The sequence below is a fragment of the Haplochromis burtoni genome, unplaced genomic scaffold, assembly GCF_018398535.1.
Source record: "Haplochromis burtoni strain Fernald_Lab_line unplaced genomic scaffold, NCSU_Asbu1 Contig_125, whole genome shotgun sequence".
In the NCBI taxonomy this organism is placed as follows: Eukaryota; Metazoa; Chordata; class Actinopteri; order Cichliformes; family Cichlidae; genus Haplochromis; species Haplochromis burtoni.
Window position 1 is genome coordinate 178197 of NW_024582486.1, and position 26058 is coordinate 204254.

General features: G+C 37.9%; 1 protein-coding gene across 3 annotated transcripts in view; it reads right to left on the reverse strand.

Annotated features, from left to right (window-relative positions):
- LOC102289709 (cadherin-22) overlaps positions 1-26058 on the reverse strand; it is a 167990-nt gene that overhangs the window by 67602 nt on the left and 74330 nt on the right. For all 3 annotated transcript variants that reach the window (XM_005929747.3, XM_042223974.1, XM_042223975.1), the window contains one exon: positions 9447-10584. In XM_005929747.3, coding sequence (XP_005929809.1) covers positions 9447-9680 — 234 coding nt within the window. In that variant the 5' untranslated portion in view covers positions 9681-10584. The remainder of the gene's footprint in view (positions 1-9446; positions 10585-26058) is intronic.

Genomic DNA, 26058 nt, shown 5'->3' on the forward strand with positions numbered 1-26058 from the left:
AGAATCAGAACATATGAAAAGTAACAATGATGACACGTTATCACAAATTAAAGAAATACAACAGATATTAAATAGGTTATATGATGACCAAATAGAGAAAAGGGCTAAATTCATTAAGCAGAATTATTATGAAAATGGTCCCAAATCTAAGAGACTCCTTGTTTGGAGGATACGGAAACAGCAGGCTGACAGATTTATTCAAAAAATTAAAAACCCAGCAAATGATAAGATATGTCATGACATGAAAAGCATAAAAGAATCTTTTCTGACCTATTATACCTGACTGTACGCAGAACCACACAGGATAGATGTGCCCTCTGTTAATGTATTTCTTTCTTCACTTGATTTACCGTCGATAGGAACAGAACAAAATAAAAGATTAACACAAACAATAACTGCGGAGGAGATTAACAAGGCCATTTCAAAATTGAAAGGTAATAAGATGGCCGGTGAGGATGGCTACCCGGCAGAGTGGTATAAACATTTCAGAGATCTAGTAACCCCTCTGCTGAGGGATTGCTTTAACCATGTGCTTACAGGGGGTGAGATACCACCATCCTGGAAACGAGCAGTTATTTCAGCAATATCCAAACCGGGTAAAAATAGAACAGAATGTGGTTCCTATAGACCCGTATCAGTCTTGAATATCGACTGTAGGATATTTGCAACAATATTAGCTAAACAGTTGGAATTTATAACTTCAGAACTAACGGATACAGATCAAACAGGTTTTGTTCAAAATAGGCAAACTCATGATAATGTGAGGCGGGCTCTCCATCTAATAAATAAAATGAAAAATATCGAATCAGTAGCTGTTAGTCTTGATGCTGAAAAGGCGTTTGACTCTGTCTGCTGGAATTATCTTTATTTGGCCTTAGAGAGATTCAGTTTTAACAGCCAAATTTACAGAAAACTCAGATTCTCTTATATAATTACCGCCCATCACAAGACATTCAAAAGATAGCCAAGTTTAACTTGAGTAACACCTCTATTAAATATCTAGGAATCCATATACCCACGGATCTATCCGACCCGTGGTAATCGGAGCACTAGGTGCGGTGACTCCCAAGCTAGGCGAGTGGCTCCAGCAGATCCCGGGAACAACATCAGAGATCTCTGTCCAGAAGAGCGCAATCCTGGGAACAGCTAAGATACTGCGCAGGAACCTCAAGCTCCCAGGCCTCTGGTAGAGGACCCGAGCTTGAAGGATAAACTGCCCGCAGGAGCGTGCTGGGTGTTTTTTTTTTTTTTATATATATAATGTTCTTCCTCTACCCCCCCCCCCCCCCCCCCATTTTTGCACATGTCAAGGAGCGTGTCAGGCTACATTTCACTGTGTGTTATACTTGTTTAACTATGCATGTGACAAATAAAGAACCTTGAACCTTGAAACATAAAATTCCTAGAAGAGGAGGACACGGGCTTGGTTAAAATCTTCCTTGACTCTTGTAAGGGGAATGCACCAAAGAAACAGATATCCAGATTATACAAATGTTTACACACATGTAGGAATAATGACACAACGTATATCAAAGCTAGATGGGAAAAAGAGGCTGAAATAATAATACATGACGACAACTGGTTCAATATATGTAAGGCTGTGCGTTTTTTTGTCACGCCTAATGCTAAGAGTAAACAAAGTAAATACCCCGACAAGACTCAGTGTTGGAGGAACTGTGGAGGTGTATCTGCAGGACATTTTCATATTTTTTGGGAATGTGCTAAGATTGTCCCCTATTGGCTAGTAGTGATCAAAGAAGTCAATACCATGATGGGCTTGAACTTGGCCCCTGATTTCACTGTGTTTTATCTATGTGATTTGCCACAAGGACTGAGGAATTCAGACAAATATCTTTTATTGATATTATTGGCTGGTGCAAAGAAAGGCATAACTTGCAAATGGCTAAACGTTGATCCACCGTCATTCTTGGACTGGATAGGCATTATCAAGGAAATTTACACAATGGAGAGACTGACTTTTTCACTAAGACTGGCCGCCGATAAATTTGAGAAATACTGGAAAAAATGGGACCTTTACTTAAATGGAAAAATATTATAATTTCTGGTACCATGTTTCATTGCTGTAATTCACCTATTTGATCTGATTGTACCACAAAGGGATATGTCTTTTTTTTTGTTTGCTAGCCTGTGCTAGCCTGCTCTGTGCTTGTTGGGGGTCTGAATGTTTTGTAAAAAATATACAGGACTGTCAATAAAAATAAAGTCTAAAAAAAAAAAAACTACACGCTGTGGCGACCCCTTTTATTTCTTCTTCTTTTGGTCGGCCCCTTTAAGAGTCACAGCAGATCATCTGCTTCAATCTCCTATCCCTAACATCTTCATCTGTCAAGCCAACCTTTTGCATGTCCTCCTTCACTACATCCATAAATCTTCTGTGTGGTCTTCTTCTTTTCTTTCTGAGTGACAGCTGTGTACTCAAGATCCTTTGTCTACTATCCCTCCCCCGTACCTCCAAACCATCTCAGCCTTGTTTCTCTAATTTCATCTCCAAAATGGTCAACCTATAGCTGTTCCTGGCTGTAGCTCAGGAGGTAGAGCACATCATCTAACAATAGGAAGGTTAAAGGTCTGGCTGTACCAGTCTGCATGCCAAATATCCTTGGGGAAGATACTAACCCTAATCTCTCTGATGCATCCATCGAAGTATAAATGTATGTGAATGTTCGATAGAAAGCACTTCAGCATAGAAAAAAGTGTTTGTATGAGTGGGTGAATGTGGCATGTTAAAATGTGCCTTGAGTGCTCGAGGAGAGTAGAAAAGCGCTATATAAGAATCAGTCAATTTACCATTTCCTCTGATATATACGTTCCTAATCTTGTCTCTCCTGGTCACTCCCAATGAAAATCTTCAGCTCTTCCAACTTCAACTTGGTCTTCTGTCTTTTTTTTAGTGTCACTGTCTCCAAACCATATTTTAAGCACAAGCTAACACTAAACAAATGTGTTCAGTAGCAAAATAGAATAGAATAGAATAGAATAGACATGGAGTAGCATTTTCATTACAGTGAAGATAGAAAAATGTGAGCTGCACTGAAGCTTTAGTTTATTGAAGATTTCAAAGACGAAGCAAATTGTCTTATATTTAAGTCTGTGTAATCTGGACTAGGCATGCCACATTTCACTACAGCTTGTAAAGCTTCTGATCTTAAAAGCTTCAAAGTGTTAAGAAGGTGACAAGGTATCAGAGACAGTCTAGGTGGGGATAGCTATGGTGAAGGAAGGAAGGATACATACCAAGGACAGAACCTGCGATGAGAATGGATAGAAAATAGTAGCACAGTGGACTAGGAAAAAGGAAGAAAAAAGTCGCAGAATGAAGTGATGTTCTGAATTACAGTTACGGAGGCAAACCTGCAGAAGCTTAGACAGAAACAGAGAATGAATATCTAGACATCAAAGAGAAAACATTGTCATGATGTGTTAATATAATTTAGGACCTTTCGATCAATGTTCACGTTTTGGATGGAGAAGACAGATGGTTTGAAAGAGATGTGAAAGAAGCCATCTTTGTCCATTGTGAATGACCATCTATGAACAGAAGGGGTGGCTAACAACACCAACTGTCTACCACCTATAATCTAGTTTTGAGATCCCTTCTCAGGCGCCTTAACGCCAACTTACATCTTGCATGATTTGATCTCAATAGTCACATGCTAGAGTGTGGCAAGGTTTTACCCGAAACCTCTCCTGATAATGACCCACACCCTTTTTCACACCTTAGCTCATGTGATGTGGCACATGGTCAATAGTGCGGCAACGGTCCTTTTAAGGGGCAACTCCCATAGGGCTTAAATACCTGGGACTCTCCACCAATTGCTCTTAGAAGTGAAGAAGCTTCTTGGATGAGAGGTGAAACATCTTCTAGAAACTTAAGGAAGTCCAGACATTTTTCTTTTCAAGTGCCTTAGATTACCGTTACCTGGATGACTGAGAACCTACACAGACAATTTAGGACCTTATTTAAAAATAAACAAATAAACCAGATAAGTGACATAAACCTGGTATGTATATATGCATGTGTCCAAGAGAAAGGTTACAGCAAAAGAGAAGAAATATAATCAGCTGTCTCTCCAATGACTTTCTTATCTTATAGATGGATTTCAAAGACCATTGAGTTGTAATCTCTCTAAATGCAAGCTAAGGCAGTGGTAAAGCAGACACTAGTGAGGGGATTGTTCAGTAGTAAAAGAAAATCATCTACTTAAATAAAATAAACAAATAAATGAATTAAAATGATTTTTTTTTATCGTTCAAGAATGTTTTGATAACACGTAAAGCTTAAACAAACTCACTTAAAAAACTCAGTGTTTTATTCAAACACATTTCTGATTATTACAAAATATCAGAAAACAGATAAATCAAAAAAAAGCAAAAGCCTCTTTTGATTTTTACCATTTAAATGGATTTTACTTTATGTCCAACAAACCTACTGCAACCAAAATCAGACACAGAATTTGATACACCATAAATCAAATTAATAATTTTCAGAAAGACGAATGATGTATGAGAAAAATATTTATTTTAAAAAAGCTAATTTGTTTAATTGGGTTAAGAATTAAAACGGGATAAGAAGCACCTTGAAGTGTGACATGGACTGTAACAACTTTATCACTTTTGCTGAGACAGTATGCAAAAACTCATCTCAGATATAGACACAAAGTTCAGAGAAAATTGAAAGGACATAAAGACAACACTGAAACTGTACACGTTACTATCGTGAGCATAGAATGTGTGCACACGCTGCAGAAATTGTCCACCTCGTACACATTCACCCTCACAATGGATTTACTTCTGACAGCATTTGTCAATATAGAAGAGAAAAAAAACTACCAAGAAAAACCCAGAGTAGATGAAGAATGTATCATTTCCCCTGTCAACTTCCTTTAACAACAGCCATTTAGGATTATCTGTGCTCTACAGCAATTCTCTTTCCCCAAGTTCCCTTCCTTTTATCACCGCACAATAGCTTTGAAAAAGAGCTAGGAAAATGCATGCATTTTAGATCATTAAAGTACACAACTGGTATTTATCTAAATACACAGATAAAATCTTCCAGATCAAATGCATGTAAGTGACCATCTTACTAGAAAAGTGACTTCACTGGCAGTAACCACAGTGTGGAAAAAAAGCAAATTTGTCAACTTTGCTGTGTCAGGGCAAAGCAAGATGCACAATTATACAATGCAGAGGGCCAATGCTTGGCTCTAATCCTTCATAGCTTAAATTATAGTTTCGATACCAAAAATCCAGCAGGGGTACTTTGTGTTTGAGCATGTATTAACACCCAGACAATCACATCCACACTTACGCACGCCATAAATAGCACTGGCCGCTGCCCTTGTGACATGAAATGCAATAACTTGATAATTTTATTAATAAAATCATCTCTTTTCTCCCCCCTGCTGCATCATTCCCTCAAGCTCTTCCCTTAAGCTCCTTTATATCAGCTCACTGTCTTCCCTGGCACCCTGTCCTTTTAATGAATCACCAGTCAGTGTATGAAGGCTCTTGTTTTCCAGTCTCCCTTTGAAGCCTTCCTCTCGCTTCCTTCCTTTTCTCATATGTCACTCAGCTTTATTCTGTCTCTTGCTCTACCAGCAGACAGACAGTGCTGCCTGTTGCATTGTTTGGATTGCATTGGTTTTGCCAGCAGGAATTCGTCACATTCACAATTGCAGAAAAATACTGATCAAAGGATAATTATTCTGTAAGACCAGGCTCTGGTACAAAGAACATCTCCATTCATTTGTAAGAAAAGAGAGATCAATATATGCAGATGCAATATTAGCTGGTCAATTGCCATGTCTAACTGATTAGAAACAAGGGGATTTCATGATTGATGCATGTGACTCATCACCGTGTCTCATTCTGTCTGCTTTAATGTTCTGTCTTTTCATATCACGTCCTACGTAAAGCAATCGAATCATACACGGTGTCCACTCTCATCAAGTCACTGAGGATCATATGAGCAACAGCTGATGAATGGGATGTGAATGAGACGAAATGGAAAAAAAAAAGTGAAAATATTAATAAATGCACACTTGCTACTGACATGATAACAAACTGATTTCATTTGACATATACCCATTAACTATGATTACATTACAAAATGACATTCACTGATCACATTTCTGGTGTGAAGACATTGTCCTCAACATCAAAAGGAAGGGCATTGCTGAGGCTGTCATCACTAAGTACAGAGGCTTTGTTAACAAACACCAAAGACAGAAAAAAAACACAGAATTTTTATGGCTTCATTTATGATTTAACAAATTGGCTAAAAATGTATTAAGGAGTATTAAAGAACAATATTAAAGTGTCTTTAAAGGTGTCTTTAACTACACTGTACTTGCAAAGCATTTATTGTTAGTTATTTTTGGTATAGTTGCTCATTACAATTAAATATAAAAAGACTTTTTAATATACTTTTTTGCATAACGTGAGAATTTGTACATGTTGTAGGCAAACTGTAGCAGACAGGCTAGTGTTTGACAAGTGAGTGTCTTTGTGCATTTTCCCAAGGTGATCAGACAGTACTAGCCCCGGAGCAGGAACTTTTTAGTGAACAGAAAATAAGACAAAAACATCAGATTTAGATGTCTTGAAGACAGGTGGGTAAGATAGTTCCTTGCTTTTTTTTTATTTATTTATTTTTAGTTTAATAAGGACTTTAGTCAGCTTTAAAAAAAATGATATAAATTAGTAATTCAGTATCAACTAAATCATTTGTAATTGTTTTGACTTATAACTAAGTAAGTGTAATTGAGTAATCTATGACTTTTTTTCCATTCACTTGGTACACTGTGAGAAAAAGAAAAATATTGTAGTTCGAGACCTTCTGAGCAAAATTGGCTTTGAAGACTAATCTCTGAAAGCTTTTTATGTGGAGCATGAGATCGAAGTACTCAATTTTAAGCCAGTGGGCTACGGTTTTCAGAGAGACTGGCTCAAGAACTGAAAGAAGTCTGGAAGCCACAGTGACTCTTACATTGCACAGGAGCCAAAAAGCTCCTGACAGCTCAAAGTATTCATGTTCTTTAAAAATGGTGCCTTCCTTTCAGTAGCATGAGTCATGTGGGAGGTATATGCCTACCTTAAGTCAACATTCCTACATTATATTGGAAAATCCATACGCGTCTGTCCAGCACTTTTGTTTTGAATAGCCACAGTGTTTGCATTACAGAAAAGCTGAAATTATTGTTTAGAGTTTGTTCAGAGGTAGTTCTTAGCAGCAAACCACTTGGATTTAATTTCTTGCTCTTCATTCAAAATGTCAGGGTCTTGATCTCAAGAACTCGGTAATTTTATGCAGGTTAAAAAGAAGACAAGTAAATGCAACTACAATGAAATTGCTGTTGATTGGAAGCAAGGTTTTAGTGCTAGTGTCGGTTTAGTAATTCAGCGGCTTCAAGTGATGCATTTTGGCAACAATTCTGGCCACTTTGCATCTTTGTCTTACAAAGCAAATGCCAAAGAGCAGAGGGAAGCATTTGTGGTTACTGATTAGAAGAGGTGCATAATTAGACCGTTCAAAAATGCTTTTAATGTAGTTGAGCTTTGACTTTGACCAAATCACACTTTTATCCTGAACTAAAATCATTTTCTCTTTTATGTAAATTGAATAAATATGCAGATTTTTATCAGGAGTTGACAGTTAATGCAAACACATAGATGCCTAAACAGTATATTTAGTTTAAATCTACAAATGTCATTTGTGTGTACTTTTTTCTGTATGTACAATTGTGTGTAAAGGTTCGGGCAGGATAGGGATGCTTGCAGGAACTGTCAGCTGATTTCCGAGCCCAATGAAAATGCTTCTCTTGAATTCTTATGGTAACACTCAACGATCATGGTCTACTTAAAGTAACTGAGTATGGATCTGACAGTGATTCCAGCTACTGCCTTTCTGATGGCTGTGTGAGCTGAAGGGGTTACATTTGATTATTTTGTTTTCACAAATATTACAGCAAAATAGTCTACAGTATACTCTAGATTGAACATGTATTATTCTATAAAATATGTATACCTTTTAACGGCTTTAGTAGAGTATAGTATTTTAAAGGAGATATGCTGGTGTCACATAAATTATCATGTAAAATAACGTAGGTGAGTAACTATGTGTTAAGCTCCTCAAACAGCAAATTCATATATAAGTGCATGTCTGCCCTTGAAAGCCTGTTTGTTTTGCTGTATATCTATGTTTGGCCACATTATTTACCCTGTTTCACAAGGACAACAAAAGCATTTGGTTAAAGGAACTGATCTGAATTGCTCATTAAAAAGTCTTATGTGATTGAGAGAGGTTCTTAGAAATAATGCTTTCATCCTGATAACATAAGGCATCTGGAGTATTTTAACAACAAATTGGGAATTTGTCCCTCAAAAAGTGTATACTGCAAAGGAAGTTGGCAAGTTTTTTTTTTTTTTTGTCTTGACAAAATCTTGAAACCTTACTTAGAGAAACAGGTGTCAGAGGTTATCGACTTTCTTTGTTAAGTCAGACTTTCGGCATCACTTTCTATGCACACTCACAAAAGGGGGGATTTGATGCCTCATTTGACTCTTCTTCAGCACTAAAAGTTTGTCACCAACTCCAGACACTCGTAACATTATCATAAGAATTGGTGATAAAGTTCACTAAAGAGTATAAAAAGGATAACAGTAAAATGCAGCACTGGTGATCCAAAGATAAGAGAATATTCTTGCAGAAGATCTTTAATTTTTTCCTAACATATCAGCTGCTGCATGTTCATCTCTATAGTTTAAATATTTAAATTATTTAAATGTTAATCAGTGTGTTCAGGTCTGACATTCTCTCACAGCCTAATAAAGGAGATAAGAAGATCAGTTTAGTTTGGGAAAAGTTCAATACATAATACATTTTATTTGTTCTTAGAAATAGAACTTATCTGTTTTTTTATGTTTCTGAGTTCTATTAGCTGCAATTCCAGCGAGACAGTAGTTTAGGCCCTTTACAAAGTTTCTTACTGCTGTAACTTTACAGCTGTAACTTTCATTCAGTTAGGTATGGTTGCATATGTAATGCATCTTCCTTAAGCAGATAATCTATATTAGAATTACAGCTTATTTTAAATTAAAAAGAAACCATGACAATTTTGTGCTCGCTTGAATAGGTTGCATATAGCATATGTTACCATGGTGATTTAGCTAGGTAAAATGAGAGCTACCTTTATGAAACTCTGACTTTAACCTCAACATAGCTTGCCAACATATTAATCTCCCTCCACAGTACATCACTAAAGCTTTCCTGAACATTATCCAGAGTATTATACTTTATTTTACCTGAAGTGTTTTACCCATATCTTAACTGCATGCTGAGACATTCTTTTCTTTTTCTTTTCACTACCAACAGTTCAAGGAATTGACACCTGTTCACAAGGTTTTTCATATATTTAATGTCTTACCTTTCCTACATATAGAGGCTCTGTTCCTGTATACTCCTCCACGACAAAGAACTGGTTCCACACCCATCCTCTCTTTACACGTTCAAGTGATGAGGGTCCTTGCTCTTGGTCTCTTTCTCCTGAAGTTGTTGTGCCACTAGTCCTTGAAGCTTCACACCAGATAAAAATATTGCAGCTAAGTAGAGTTAGTGCTGCCAGTAGTGTCCAAACTCCTGATGTCGATGAAGGAGCCATTTTGATTTTAAAAAAAAAGAAAAACAATCCTTCCTGTGTCTACATGTAATTTAAAAGATTCATGCAAACAAGAGAAGGTTTTCTGTTGTAGTTTTATCTGAAATAAAACTCCAAAAGGACACGCTTAAAGGTCTTTGTGAAAGAGCTTGAAAGTTAATCCATGGGATCAGAAATCAATCTGAAGTTATCTGCCAAACACAGGGCAGGTCAGAGAGCATATAGGAGTTGTACCACCTGCAGAGTAACTGTTTGCACTGTGACATTGTCAGTAATTCTGATTCTTCGTAGTGTTTACTCCAACTTATAGGGTCTTTTTTATTGTTTGTTTTTCTTAATATGTTGTTTATGTGACCGAAAGTAGCTGGACAAATTGACTTTGGAAAATGTTATTCAAGGTTTTTGAAAGCAACAAAAACAGGCTTTGCTAGACAGGCTCACTGATCATTGAAGGAATTAGGGGGGCCAAGCATAGAATGACATTGAAAAGCATGCCTATGAAGACTGAGAGTGATAGCTTCCATCCATTTTTGACTTCGTATCGATTACTGCTTGCAGTGCTTCCATTTCCTCTTCTAGCCATGTCACCTCCAGTAGCTGGTGTGTGTTTCAGGTGGTTTGATACTAAGCTGCCAAAAAATGACTTGATTAAACTTTGCTGAAGAGAAAACTCTTCAGTAGTTCAGCTCCTCGAAAAGTCACAGCTGGCTTTACCTTCTGAAGCAGAAACCTTGAACTGACGAAAGGCCAAAGGATTTTACTGTTGGTGATAATGTTTGGTCTCTGACAGCTTTGCCCTTCAAAACAATCCATTGGTTTGGAAAGTTCATTCTTCAAAAGGTCCTACAGTGTTTTTTCAGCCATTATGACAGCTCCATCATGGATTGAAGGCAGGAAAAGAGGGAACCTGTAAAACAGAAAAGACACTGTTGTCATGGCCTCAGTATGGAAATAGTTTCTATTTGATAGATTTAAGGATTGACTAACCAGCAAAATGATGATGATGATTATCATTATTAATATTATTATTATTTTAGTTGTATTTTTTTCCCTTACTTGACCTGTTGTGGGTTATTGGTGTCAATTTTTCATAGCTCTTTACAATCAATATTAAATCAATGTACAAATAAACAATAAATAAAGAACAAATCCTATAGCACCGCTTTTTTGTTTAATTTATCTTTGTTTAACTCTGTGTTTTTGAACTACAAAACCCATAAGTGTTTTGGTTTTGTTAGGATTATCTGCAACGAACATTTTTCTATTAGTAATTCTTGTGTTCAGCAAGAATTCCAACAATTTGCTGGAGAATGGTGAAAACGGGATAGAAAGACAGGAAACCAGACATGTGAAAAATAGGAAGGAAAATAGGAAGGAAAGAGAGAGAGAGTAAAAAAAGGAGAGAGGAGGAGTGAGAGAAAGGGAACGCAAGCAAGAAAGGTCACTGTTCATCACACAGCAAACCCAAAGCATCTGTCTGCCTTTCATCCAACTGATGGAGCGGACCTAACCGCAGCCAGCTGATTAATTGCATGAGGGAACACTAATTGGATAAAAGTATTAATCAATTAATTCTATCCAATGAGGCAACACCCCCTAATACTTCAGACAAACATTGGAGAGTAGGAGGGGGTAACAGACATGGTCCTTGGCTGCTGTGAAACATGCACAGAGGCTGACAGAAAGGCAGAGTTGACAGAGCAGAGACAGAGAGGGTAAAAGCAGGGTTCTAAAGGAGACAGAAAGGAAGACATGAAGAAATTAAAGGGCCGAGAATATAAGAGGAAATGAAAGAGAGTGTGTTGTGTTGCTGTGGGTGTGATTTATGGCCTCTTTGAAACATTCAGAACAAAAGGACCAAAAGGAAAAGAAACAATAACATTTACTATGTCTCTGGCCTTACAACTTTAAGAAAGAAGATTGCAACACCAGCCGAAGAAAAGCTCCTAAGGCCAGCAGGTGGTTTAACCTATTTCTGCTGGCTTAGAAGGAATTTCTAATCGTGCTCTCCTGCTGCCCGGTAGCAAGCTTGGAGCATCCGGAAATAATTCCTTCTCAGACTGTTGGTCAAGGAAATGTCCGTGGTATTGGAAACCAACTGCTCCGGGGGTGTCCAATCTCCGGGGGAAACAGCTCAGGAGTAACTTAAACAGCTCAGATCTCTTTATTAACTTCAGCACAGTGAGTGTTAATAGAAAAACTGCACATTGATTTCAAAATATACAGTTTTGAAAATGTATAAACATTATCACTATTACAGTTGTGTGATGCAGGGATTGGTGTGCTACTCTAAGGTAAGTAATCATATAGCAAATTTTATTTTATGACTAAATGTTCAAGTATTGCATATTAACATTAAGGATTTTGAAAGCAGCAAATTTCCACAGGTTTACAATGAAATGAGAAACTAAATGATTTTGTCTTTTGGCATGCAAAACTGATGATCAGGTCGCATGTTTATCTATATCTATAAATTCTATGGCAGTCTATGGAGAGGCTAAACTGGCAACAGGCAAGTATTTTTCTTATTTAACTTTTGGTTGTAACATTCTGAAAGATTAAGGCTTGATTGCTCAACCAAAATTGAATGATGATAGCACATTCATTTTCCTCAGTAGCTACTGGTAACCTTCCCCAGGTAGCTGAAACAGCAGAGTTTAACAACTCTGTGCCAGATGGTTTGTTAAAGAGATCCATCTGGGAGACGTCCTTGGAAACTTTTTTAGGAAAGGGCAGGCACGTTTGGAAGCCATCAGCCAGCCAGTGATTCTTTCTATGTTTGGAAGGAATGAGAAACCCTGTTCATCAGTGAACAAACCACATATCAATTGCTGCCCAGAAGATGCTCTACATGCATTCACTCAATGTGGAGCAAATCCAGCTAGAAATTTTTCCTCAATTTTATTAAGAACCAGAACAGGGCTATGTATTAGCCTAGGGTAGCTGGGTGTATTGAATCTGAAAAATTAAAAAGGACCCTTCTGTTCCATCATATAATCCCACATGATTTAGCAGACCACCCATGTCTTTTAAAAACATGTTCATGTTTGTTACTCTGACTGTTTTTTGGGGGGGGGATACTAAATTTTGTGCTGTTGTTTATCCAGCAATGGATCCTATTACCATCTTATTTATAAATTGGCTTGTCAATGATAAGCTTACCAACAGCTTACAGAGGAAGGAGATGAATGCTAGGGCCATTTGAATGGCAAAAATCATAAACAGGGTTATTACTGTCAACATTGAGATTAGAATTATTCAACAGAAATACACACCGACTGAAAACATCATGTATTGCAATTGTTATAACTAGTCTGGTATCTTACCACCAAATCATTTCTAAGCAATTGAACTCATTTAAGTTTGTTTTTTTTTTTGCTCATCAAGTGTTTTCAGTACATCAATCTATACAAAACCCACCAGTCTCTGTCAAGTGGTGACTTTGGTTAGAACTGTTAGGCAGAAGTGGCGATACACTGCTGTAAAGGAAAGGGGGTGTACTGGAATTACAATTTCAGATCAAGTGCGTAAATCGTTATGAAGTAGAATTCAGCACAATAATTTTTGTCTGGTTTTCAGAACTGTTAGACGTCAAAATGACAGCTGAAAATAAATTGTATTAAATATGCACAGAATACAAGGCCTTCTCTGACCCCAGTAGTCTTTCAGCACTATGCATAACACTGAACTCCGGTGAGATAATTTAGCAGTCAGGGACAACTTTGTTTCTCATCACAAATACACAACCCTAGACCTTTTAGTATGTTAGAACAACACCAACGGTGCACAGTGTGCCTTGGCACTACACACACGGCTGCCTGTGTCTACTAACAGTGGGAGTGTGGTTGTTGGCAGCGATAGGCCTATTTTCCAGCATTCTTTTCAGATGGAGCTTTGCTCAGACAGCAGTGATACAGAATGTGATCAAGCTTTTCTGGGTCTGCCATGTATCCCTCTCTAAAATCCACCACTTGTAACTGAAGATAATGACCATTCCCTGCTGCCTGGCATGGGGGATGACAGAGCGTTTTTTTCCCCACTGTGACCAGGCCACACCCACAGTTCTGATAAAGAGCAAGTTCCAACTTCATGTCTTCATACTACTGGACCATATTACCTATCTGTCTGGTGTTTTGTTTTTTGTTTTTGTTTTTTTTCCGCAAGATATGCAAAAAACCCTGAGGTTAGCAAATTCATGTATAAAAAAAATGTCCTGCTTATCCACCATGATCTCAGGTCCAAGGTCTGGCGAGGCAAAAGTTTACTCAACCAATAAACTTGCTGCTAAATGCAGTTTAGCGTCATCTAAAAACACACTGTACTGATGAAGAAAAAGGCACTATGATGAGTATAGCCCTAAGTTAAGTGTACTGTTTATTTTGCAGTTTACCTCGCTGTTTATCTTACCCGAGGATTGAACTTCTGGCAAGAAGTATAAATTGTTGTACACTAGCTGGGCTCTTATTTAATTTTCACAGTGGCACCTGTAGCGACACACCAGCAGCAAATGTAGTGTCTCTAGGGCTTTTAACGCAGTCCTATTTTCTATCTGAACACTAAAAGTAACCAAATGCCAAATCCAAGAAGCACATACGTGACACTGACTAGTGTTCATTATTTTTGCAAATTATGTCTAAATAATTACTTTTATTCATTAATTTGTTCAATTCACGTCTCAGAGGAGACAGTTTTAAGAGACAGACTTAAAACTAAGACCCTGAAAAGACAGTCTAAAGACAGTTTTTTGTTGTTTTACAATGTAATGGATCACTACAATAAGTATATTTTTCAGTAATGTAACATTACATTACAGTTGTTTCTTGTGTTACAATGATTCTTCATTTTTCATTTGTCTGCATTCCAGATAGAAAGCAAAAAATATCAGTATCGATTTCATTTCCTGTGTGGGAGGAGGAAAAGGGTGGAGTGAAGCACAGCTGTTCAGAATTGGCGATATGGAAATTACTTTTATTTTTATTGCACAAAAGGACATGAGTACATAAAGTGAAGCTGTGTCCAAGACAGAAACAACTGCATTATGCTGCTAACAGAACTTGGGTTCTCTGCATTCATCTGCACAGACAACATGTTAATGCACAGCTAGCCAAGAAAGAAAGCTGAGAGTTTGCTGACCCCAACCCAGCAGCCAGAGCCTGATCTTCAACAGGTAACAAAATAATACATGAATAAATATATAAGGAAGTGTAACCAGATAAAAGATGAATAATTACTGCCAGGCTCAGGATGGGATTTTGAGCCTGAGCAGAGCAGGTCAGAGTGGGTAGTGTGTCCGGAAAACCAGACGGGTTGCTGGCTGTGCAAAGCAGTGGGCGAGCTGTAGCTGAATGAAGTATCCAGAGTGTGGAGAACTAATCTGAGCAAATAAAGAGCGAGCAGAATAAAGAGCAGAACAGCCTCATCATTTTCAGGCCTGAGCAGGAGAGGTGAAATTGTGAAGAGCTGCAAACTGACATGGAGCAAATTCTGTTATTCTGTTATAAAAATTATTCAAATGTGTTTATTACATTTTTGTCACCACCTGTGATGTCAATGGTAAAATCAGCTGTTCAGTCGGTTTCACAGTGAGCACTCTAACCATAGTCTTCAGTCACTAACCTGGCAGGCAAACCGACCATGTACTCATGCTTTCCAGCATACTTTTATTATCACGGTTGCTGCTACACACAAACAGCTGCAGGTTTGCACCCCGCAGCCACACACGCTGACAACAATAACACTGACAGGACCCAGTACGGACTATTTAATGCAGGTGCGGCGTGATTGCTGATGCCGCTCAGGTGTGTCCGCCTCGCTGCAGCTGTGCCACCGACCACGCCCCACCACACAGGGATTGGTGATATTTGGCCTGTAAGGGTTAGGACAGGTGTTCACATGTTGGTGCCATATTCTCTACCTTTCTGGCAGCTGTCAATAAATGCTGGTTACTACATCCGATAGTACAGCAAAGGATGGCTGAAGAGCATTGGACCGCAGGTGGGTGTCACATGAAAACTATAAATACTTTATAGTCTTTATTTAAGCGCAGCTAATGCTGTTCTTCTGTAAGAATTACATTTTTGGGTGTTAGCTGTTATACTTACCTTTGTTTATTAATCTATTTTAATGAGTATTTTAAAATTACCATCTGTAATGAAGTGATCTATATCACTGATAAAATAATAAAACTGCTAAGAATTAAACCTAAATATGGCTTTTGTCAAAAGGTACTTAAAAGGAGAAACATTACATTATTAAATTAACAACTTCTGCAAGAAATTATGTCTTTGCCATTACTGCTGTAGGATTCAGAGCATCGTTTAAAATGTTTATAATAAATATATTTTGTGACGAAAGGAAATGTATGTCTTTTATTACTTTGTGTGTGTGTGTGTGTGTGTGTGTGTGTGTGTGTGTGTGTGTGTGTGTGTGTATTTAGAGCGAGAGAGAGAGTGAAAGGGAGGCAGAACTCTTCTTAAGTCTTTCACTTGACTTAAATTTATCAAATATATTTCTTTTCAAGTTTCCAATTAGATATTTTACAGCTGTGGAGTGATAACTTCAAAGTAATAAAAACACACTGTTTATTCCTCTTTGCCTCAAAGGCAAACAACATTGGGAAGATAGAATTAATTTCTTTCTGCCTATCTGCTTTCCCTGTTCCCTTACAGTAGATGATTTAACAGTAGGACAGGCGGTTTGAATTTGATTAATTAGAGAGCATTTGTATCAAATATTTTCTGTGTGCACCAATGGCCCAGAAGTCGCTTTGCAAACTGAAACATTTGCTGAGCACCAACTGCTTGGCATCCAAAGAATAAAATGTACACTCCTCCATGAAAATCCGTCTCCTTCTGTTCTGCCTGTGCACTTAGGGAATTCCATTAAGTGTGTACACATTTACTTGGGTCTAAAAGTGGGTAACTGTAATGAGCTGTGGAGAAAAACAGAGAGAGAGAGATTTATGTTAGTGTGTTCTGATTTTACTAAAACTTGGCCATCACTACAAAGGAGTCACAAGCCTTAGCTGGCAGAGGCAAATTAGTGGCATGTCAATTACCACCCCTTTGTTTTGTAACAGTGGGCAGTAAACCTTGTTGAAAAAAAATAAAAAAAATAATGATTAATCATTAAAAAAAATATATATGTTTGAAGTACCTATCCTTCCCTGTTCATTTCTCTTTGCCCTATCTCTTTCCGCTCCCTCCTCTACTCATTCTCTAGTCCAAAGCTATTGGCAAGCACTGTGCAGCCATTCGTGACCTATTAGAGTGCTGGATTGATTCTAGAGCATGGCTGCAGCCTCTCATCAGTGGGCATGCCCAGAGCAAGCCCTTTGACAGCTGGCAGCGAGCAGACGACAGCCAGGCAAGACTGATCACTGCAAACTGATAGGCATGGGGCCAATGACCAGCAGACAGGCCTCTCTGTCTCTGACACTCTCTCACACACAGATGTGACCATTCACAGACATGAAAGGGCACAATACATCTATATCTGCGTGTGTGTTGATATGCATTTGTTCTGGGACACAGCATGGCCATGCCGTCTTAAATCAGTGGCCTATTGCCCTTTTCAAAGAAAAATAAACATTAATATTACTTAGGCTGTTGTTACTATTATTAGAGTGCTTATCAAGCCTTCTTGTTGTGAGCAATGATGTCACTGTCATAGTGTTACATAACGTAATGTATTTTGTTCTTTATAATTATGTAGGAGATTTACCCGGCAATTATGTTGTGGCGTAAACCGCCACTTAGTAGTTTGCCGGAAACTAATATATATTAAATGACTACTAAGGACGTAATTGGCTCACAATATATACTTAATCAGAGTAGATTCCATCTGACGGTGCCCATGTTTCTATGGTCATTGTGTTTTAATTGCTATCCTATTCTTGTTTATTGTCATCTTTTATAGATGTACGGACATTTTCTTTGTTTACATACGGGTTTATTACTCATTTTATCACATTACACTGGATATCTTGAAGGTCACAGCTGCTTAACACATCTAATCGGCTGTTTATTGTATTTAGGTGTAATAGGTTATATGGTGACCATGACTGGGTAAGGTTAAACACAGCATTTCCAAGAAACCACATAGTGTTATGGAAACAGTTGCACTTCTCCTTAATTTTTATTTTTTTATTTTGTATTACATTTGTTGTTGTTCTGCCAGTGACTGGTCTCCTTAATAAAATCTGAATGGAACGAAACATTTAAGAAAGCCAAAAACCCTAAAGTCAAAGAGATCTAAATTACCCATGTATTAATTAATTAATGACGACTGATAAAGCTCACCTGTTGAAATGTGTGTGAGAAAACAACACTGACAAGCCAGCAAACTGGTCAGTGTTTTGTTTGACATTGTCTTCAAAACAAGTTTTGCCCAGTTTTTTTTTTTTCACACTGTGATAAGCTTGTTATCTTTGCCTCTCTATTCTGCCATTAGCCCTCTCTTCTCTCTATCATGCCTCCCCTGACCAATCAGATTAGACACCACTTCAGAGAGTTGTGTGGAGTGCATATGTGAGTGCTGTGAACCACTGAACGAAAAATACTGGCAGCTTCTTTTTTCCTTTTAACTTGGGTTGGAAAAGATGAATCATTCACTGCAGAGATTTGTACCATTTGTCAGTGCCTTCAGTATGAAGCAGATCGAGCTTGATCATTTTAAGGCAGTGACAATTACTGCAAACACAGACTCCATAGCTACAACAAAAGCTAGCAAAGCAGGTAGCTGACAACCTCTCATCAGACACCCTAATGTACTGACAGGATAGATGAGTAGAAGCCCTACCGACATCATTAAGATCTCCCGTGTTACTGACACAGATTTATAAAGAAACAGTCAGTGTTTGGAGGCCTTAATGTCTTTCTTTGTATATTTAAAGTACTCTGAACTGCTTTTGCTTTAAAAAAAAAAGTGTTATACAAATACATGTTGTTGCCCTCCATATCTGTTAAAATACAGCAGGAAAATAGACTAAAGTATATTATACTGTATCTTATCAGAGCGCTGTCCCTGATATTGTGCAGGTTTTTCATGTTTAGGATCCCAGAGAACCACATTTTCTCTTTAAATGACCATACCTTTAAACAAATATCTCAAAAAAAGCTATATCGCACAAACGTTGGTGATTATCTGTTTTTTTTTTTTTATTGTAACACCTGATTTAAAAGTCTCTGTAATTCCAAAATTGTCAGCTTTGCATTGGGTTCAATTATATTTCTCTACATGTTCCCCCGTTAATATTTCTTTTTTCACCCTATCCCTTATCATCTGCTGTACAGTGCAAAAATCTTGAGCCATCCCTTATTTGTAGGGATGGGTTAGGTAGGTTTAGAGATGTATTGAAACATACATAAAAATACTAAGGCAAAAGTAAAGTTTGTATAATTCTACAGGGTTTGAAATCCAATATTTTTATTGACTTTATTGTACGACACAACCTGAACTCATTCAGACGTTGCTAGTCAAAAACTATAGACTATTGAATAATAGAAATAGAAATAAAAAGTAATAATAATAATGAATCATTCCTGGACTGAAAATGAGTGACAAAATACTCAATGATGAAAGAGAAAATGTGAAAGCCCTTAAACATTTACAAGGCAGTCTGGCTCCTTGCAAGCAAGACATAAAGAAATGAAGGGTGGTTCAAGGTTTTTGCACTGTACCCATTGACCAGATTTCTGTTATAATAGTTTAACACTATTGTGAGTCTTGCATCAGTTTTTTGTGGGGATTTTTGGGTTTAAGATTGTGATAAACCTTGAAGTGGTGGTGGTGGTAAACATTACAGCTGCACCTTATGCAAACAAAACAGTCACTAACAGCAGACCAGGAATTGTCCAAGAATTCAGTCAAGTCAAGTCTATAATGATAGCCTTGAACTACATTTTGAAGAATGCAGAAATCTGAAGAAGTGAAATAAAGTTCTCCCTACAACTGAACTTGCACATAAGTGAAAAATGTCATCATGCATTAATTTATGATTCATGTTTTTACAGGCATTGGTGTATGATGTAACTGGTCAAAAATGCAGTGTTCCCCTGCCCCGCTGGCCTCTTCCCCCCCCCCATTTTTTTCCTTCTGGGAAGCTTGTATAACAAAACCTAAATGCAGGCAAAGACATAGACACTCACTCGCCCAGACACATATGCATAAACACAAAGCAAGGACACTTTTCACACAAATGTGCATAGAAATAACATGCAAACCTTGGTATTTTATTTTGTTAATGTATTCCAGCTTGTACACCACAATAAACTTTCTAACCCATCCTATCATTTGTTCCCTTCCTCACTTTTCCTTAACTGCTTTTTTAATATATCAAAGCCGTCTTTTCTTTACTTTGCCTTTTTGTCTCCGTTTCTGTAACACACTGACATTGCTGCCTGCTAACACTTTTTTTCTCTTTGTAACTTGTTTTGTTGTCTTTTCTTTTGGCTTCAACTCACACTTTGTTTTGTCGTTATACCTTTTCTTGATGTCTTCCTGTTTTTGTCCATTCTGCACTGCCTTAAAATGCATGTTCCCATAATAGTTTTCTAAATGATCACTGTTTATTGAACACGTGGACATTGTGTTTTATTAGTCATCAGTTATTTTTTAAACATATATGCAGGCAAATATTTCTGTCTTCACCCACACACTAACAAAATCTGACAAGTCAGTTGAACCTAGTATCATTAGAGAATATCGCTGCATCTCTCTCTAATAACAGCTTCTCATTTCAGGGGCCATGGTGACAAAAACAGCACAAGTGATTACAATCTGACGGAAGGAGTTTATATTTGGAAGTTAATAGCCTGAGGTTAACACATGGCCACATTTATTCCCTTTGGGCCCCCTCACTCGCCGCAGTATATCTGTGCATCAGATTGATGTGTGCGCTGGTTTTGCATTTACACAAAACCATTCCTATGCACACACATACATGCACACACACAAGCATGCACAGTTTAATACACACAGACTCTGTAGATAGCAGGCATAGAGGGCTCCAACTTCCATTGCCAGAATCTCCCCATCAGATGGATGAAAGCTGCCATCAAAGCCGGGCCCAGGAGGAGTTCAGACAGTCTGCTTATTCGAGTGAACCCAACACCAGAGTCCAATCCCCTCTGCCATGCTTATTAAATAGCCTATTTTGTCATTTCCAATCCCAATTTGTCACAGTCACTTGGCTCAGCAGCCCTGTGTCATGTCACAGAGGGGTGAAAAAAAGAAGCAGAGGCACAACAGAAAACATGTTTCTGTAAATTGTTTATGTTACAATGGTAAAGTTTTAATGGGCTGTTTGCTATGAGACAAACTAGAACAAATAGCAGTTGCCTTTGGACGACAGAAACACGAGCACTGGAAGAAATGATGAGCATGTATGATATAATAAAACGCATTGCACTGTCCATTTTTTGCTTAGCTTAGCTTAGCTGGCATATTGATTTTTTTATTAAGTCCAAATACAAACTTATCATGTAGCCAATTTGTGTACTTGTTCTAACATGAAATAACATCCTGTCCAATCAATCCTACACTGTTTTTACACAAGTCGATAAAATTGTTCAGTGAAATGTGTCCACAGCTTTAAAGCACAATGGCTCTCATGTCATAATTGCCCAAACATTAAATCCAAATCAACACATAATCCGCTATTCAAACCACCTCTGCACAAACATCTAACACATTTCATCCATCTGAATTAATCAATCTCACTGTAGCCTAACAAGGATTCGAGTCCTGTCTGTTTGGCTGCCAAACATCCCATACTCCAGCAGCATGCTAGTTGGACCTTGCTATTGTTTGGGTCTCTCTCTCCCAGACTGGACTCTATATTCTGGATCCAAAACCCCATGTTGTATTGGCAAGTCAATGATATGCAGTCGAGCGTGACTGGGGAGAACAAAATCTGCATTGACACAGGGAACTGTCTAGAGAATGGGTGCTGCTTTGAATTAGGCTGCTGTGTTTGCTTATGGCTTATAATGAGAGGTGACATATTGTCAGTGCCTTGCTAAAGCTGGTCTTCTAATTACACTAATTGCTGCTTTTCCACCCCCATCCCTCGCTCCCTCCCTTTCCTATTCAAATCACTGCCCCTCCTCCCTTGCTCCCTTTCTCCCATGCCAATACTGTTGCTACTCTTCAAAACTAAAAAGCTTCCACCCACATACCAAGATGAGCCTGCACCCACTCTCTTGTCTTTCTCACTGTCCTCACAGCCATTAGTTTTCCCTAAATTTCTTTTTCAAGAACTAACCGTGTTCCATTAAAATTTCCATCTTTCTGCTTCTATCTGTCTTTGCCTTTCTGCCTCTCTTTCTCTCTTTTCTCCCCACAGGAGTAGTCTTTTTGTCCATACATGCCACAGTGTCCACTACTACTGCAAAAGCCCCCGTGCCTGGGCTGCCAGCTGCACAATTACTAAATCGTTCATCTCACGGGTGGCTGGCGCTCAGTATCCTTAGCTTTGGCTGGTAGAAAGAGAGAGGGAGGGATAAAGAGAAACTGAGAGAGAGGTAGACTGGACTAAGACTCTGGGCCAGCTTTCTCCTCTCAGGCTCTGTGTGTGTTTCTACTTACACATGTGTGCACGCATGTGTGCAAAGGAAATATTATGTTAGTGTGTGTGTTCATGCATATACAGAGGTGCATGTGTGCATCTCAGTGAAAGACAGATGATGGCCAAGGTAGCTGACAGCTGTCAGTGCACATGGGCCTTGCATGGTAGAAGAGCACTGGTGTCTGTCAACACGCTGCTCTGACTCTGTCCTTAGCACCAAGCAGGCTATACTAGGACCCTCTACATGCAGCAACAGACCAGTGCTGCCTTTGAGAGCTGCTTCTAGCCAATGCAGACACAAAAGTAAGCTGCCATAACACCAAGTGGTTGACTATCTTAGAGAACTAGTATGACAAGTTTCTTTGCTCTTTTTATGAAAAGATGTTTCATGGCTCAGGAGTGTTTAGAGTTCAAAGCAATTTAATTAATGCCTTGTGACCTTAGGTTCACTTGGCACTGAGTCCTTACAAATTGTTACACTACTCCATGAAAAGCGCTATCCTGTGGAATCCGTTACAGTGTTTAAAATACAGTTTCACAGAAAAGACTCCAACCATTTCAAACCATGCATTTCAGGAATACACACTTATGTGTTTGGTTATTTTTATGGCATTCCTACCTTCTTGTCTAACAGAATTCATTGCATTTTTGACCTGCACAAGATACTGAACATTTAGATATATTAATAGAAATGCATTTCCCTTAACAGGAGTATCTAGTAGAGTACAGATTACTGCATTGTTACTGTGCTCTATACTATAAAAAGAGAGGAGAAGATAGAAGACTAACTCATAGCTCAGATGCACAGATATCTGAGGAATATGGAAGAAGTCTTTACAAAACAACCAACTAATATCAAAGGTGCCTTGCACAGAGAGTTTGAACACAAAGAGATGAATAGCAAGATTAAAAGATGTTGACAATTTTAAATTGGCTGAAGCTAAAGACTGGCTGCTTAAGCTAAACTTTCAAACAATACTAAGATAGCTTCCGTCTGGAATGGAGGAGAGAAAGTAGAAAGGATATATGAAAAGAACAACCTGAGAGAGCAGATCAAATACTGTAAGTATGTAAGAACTGAAATATACACCTTGGGAATGAGGCTCAGGTACCTGAGATACAAAATGACTTACTCGAGAAAGCAAAACACAACAAGAGAAAAGAGAGAACTGGATGAGAGAGCTTTGAGAGAGCACCACAAATGAAGCTTTCCATACTCAAAACAGCATGCGTGAGTTTGTTTCTTTAAACGAAACTCATCTCCTGGGATAAAATGTCAGTGAATGTGTAGAATGCGGTCTAACAGGAAATGCAATATCAAAGCAGCTGAGAGTATCAAGAGGTGAGAGTTGTTAGTAAGGTCTAATTCATTAAAGAAAATACAGCAAAGCAGATTTGGAAAATAATGAAACTGTAAGAGATACTGTACCTTCCTTAAACAGCCATATGGGATGTATATGGATACATTAAAGTGCTCAAACTTTTTGCAAAACTCAAGAGAAATTTAATAGTTTGGTGAGTTTGGCTGATTGTCCTTTAACTCTGATGATCCCAGTGTGGATAACCCAGCAAATACTGGAATAAGAAGTTGTTTTAAGTGGTCAAACTAACACAATGCTGTACATTTTTCTTTCTGTGGTTTAAGTTTATGATGAAACTGGGGTGTAATTTAATGATCAGCAGCGATATGTTCTAAAAGTAATCAAACTATAAATAATTCTGTTCCAAAAACGTTAAAGTGATTCCCACAGAGATAAATAAACATTAAAGTAACAGGAAATAACTTTTGCTATGAACGTTATGAATATACAGTGGTCTGTATGTTTTTTGAAGAGCTAGCATGAAAAACACTAGATTCAAAAACTCTCTAGCTAGCAAAAACTCTTTAACTAGAGACTTTGGTAGTGAAGGGATCTATAAAGTAAGGCAAAAGGAGAACATGCAAACTACTAACAATAAGGCCCCAGCTAAACTGCAGGTTCAAACGCAAAACCTTCGACGTGAGCCGACAGTGTTAAGCACTACACTACTGTATTGCCTTTGGATGTAAATCCCCAAAAGATGATCGCAACCTGCTGTCAAACAGTCAGGGCATTATCTTATTGGACACTTTATATAAATAAAAAAATGTGTATGAATAAATTTATGCAGTTTAACAGTAGTTAGAAACAGTGTGAAATATAACGAGTCCATGTTTTCACATCCTGTTATTCATGTTCATGGAATATGGTTTCAAATAGTTCTGGGACTCCAGAATTATATGGGATTATCATCTTACATTTTATCCCTGATGTAGAACCAGCATGTTGAGATTGTAGAATAAGCTGTTGGGATTAACATCCAATAGACTGCAAGGGGGGGGGGGAGTAAAATAGATGAATAAAATAAAATTAAAAAGAAAGATTTCACTTAGGTTTGCCTATTGGGGTTGACTGCAACTCAAACACAAAATTTAACAGAACAAAGTGGATATGTAAAAAAATTATGTCTAACAAGCCAGTGTGGAAAAGAATAACTTTCAACTTCAAGTTCAGGTTAAATGTACTGTAATGTAAGTATTAGTACGTTACAATCCATCTATATTTAGCTCTTATCCGTCTGGGATATCAGGGTAAAAGTTCAATATTCATCTTATTTTGGAGATATTATGGAGGTTTTTTTTAAGCTAACCAGGAGACAAAATCTTTTCAGCATGTCGTGGTCTTTATAATGGATATTCTGATGTTGGAAATAAAAAAATAAAAAAAACTCATCTAGGAGGCAACGACGACACCTAAGTTTCCCAAACCACCATAATAGTTTGTTTTCAATGAAGATGAGGCAGTGGCTTCACAATAAGGCTATCTCAATTGAATAAACTCCAGACCGTGTATCTATGAGTGACCACAGACACCCTTTAGAGAGAGCCCATTTCTATTGTATTGTATCTTAGTCTTTCAGTCACTATCACAGTTTGTGGAAATGGGTGATTATAGTATTGTAGACTGACATCCACAGTTCTTTCCTCACTACAGTAATAATGACAGGCACTGCACTGATCTGTGTGTCTCCCCGTTTTGTCTCCACAACTAAACAGGAAAATGAATAAAATCAGGGGTTAAAGTTGGATTTGGCATGTTTACAAAACCCAGGATGATCTGTAATAGTGAAGTGTGGGGAAAAGAATCGCTCAGAAATAAGTTTCATTCATTTCTGTTGTGAGTACAAGCAGATTTTGGTTACAGGCTGTGATCAGCTGTCTTTTGTTGCTTGTGCTCTAAATTTCATTGCTTTCAGTGGATTTTGCCAAATAATTCAACACGATACAAGCAGATCTTACATGCACTATCATGTCTAATTTCAGATTAAATGTTTCAGATCATCACACAAATTTTTATATCAAACCAAGATAACTGGAGTAAAGGTGTGAATGTGTGTAGCTGTAGATCAAAAGCACTTACAGCAAGCATAGAAAAAGTTTGTGTATGAATGGGTGTGAATGAAGCATGCTGTATATATACTGGTTTGAGTGCACAGGTAGAGAAGAAAAGAACCAGTCTGTTTACCATGAAATCCAATTGAGATGCTTTGCTGTGACATTAAACAGGCTGTTCATGCTCATAAACTCTTTTCTTTCTCTGCTTTCCTGTCTTCCTTACATTTTCCTCCATTTGCGAGTGAGTTATCTCGGAACTTGGGAGACCAGCTGGTGGACTTTAAGAAGAGGAATGTTTCTCCTTTTTTGTCTGATATAGAATTCTAGCTGCTCTATAGTCCTGGGTCTTCTTTGTCATTTTTATCATTTTTATTTCATGGTTCTCCAAATGTTTTCAG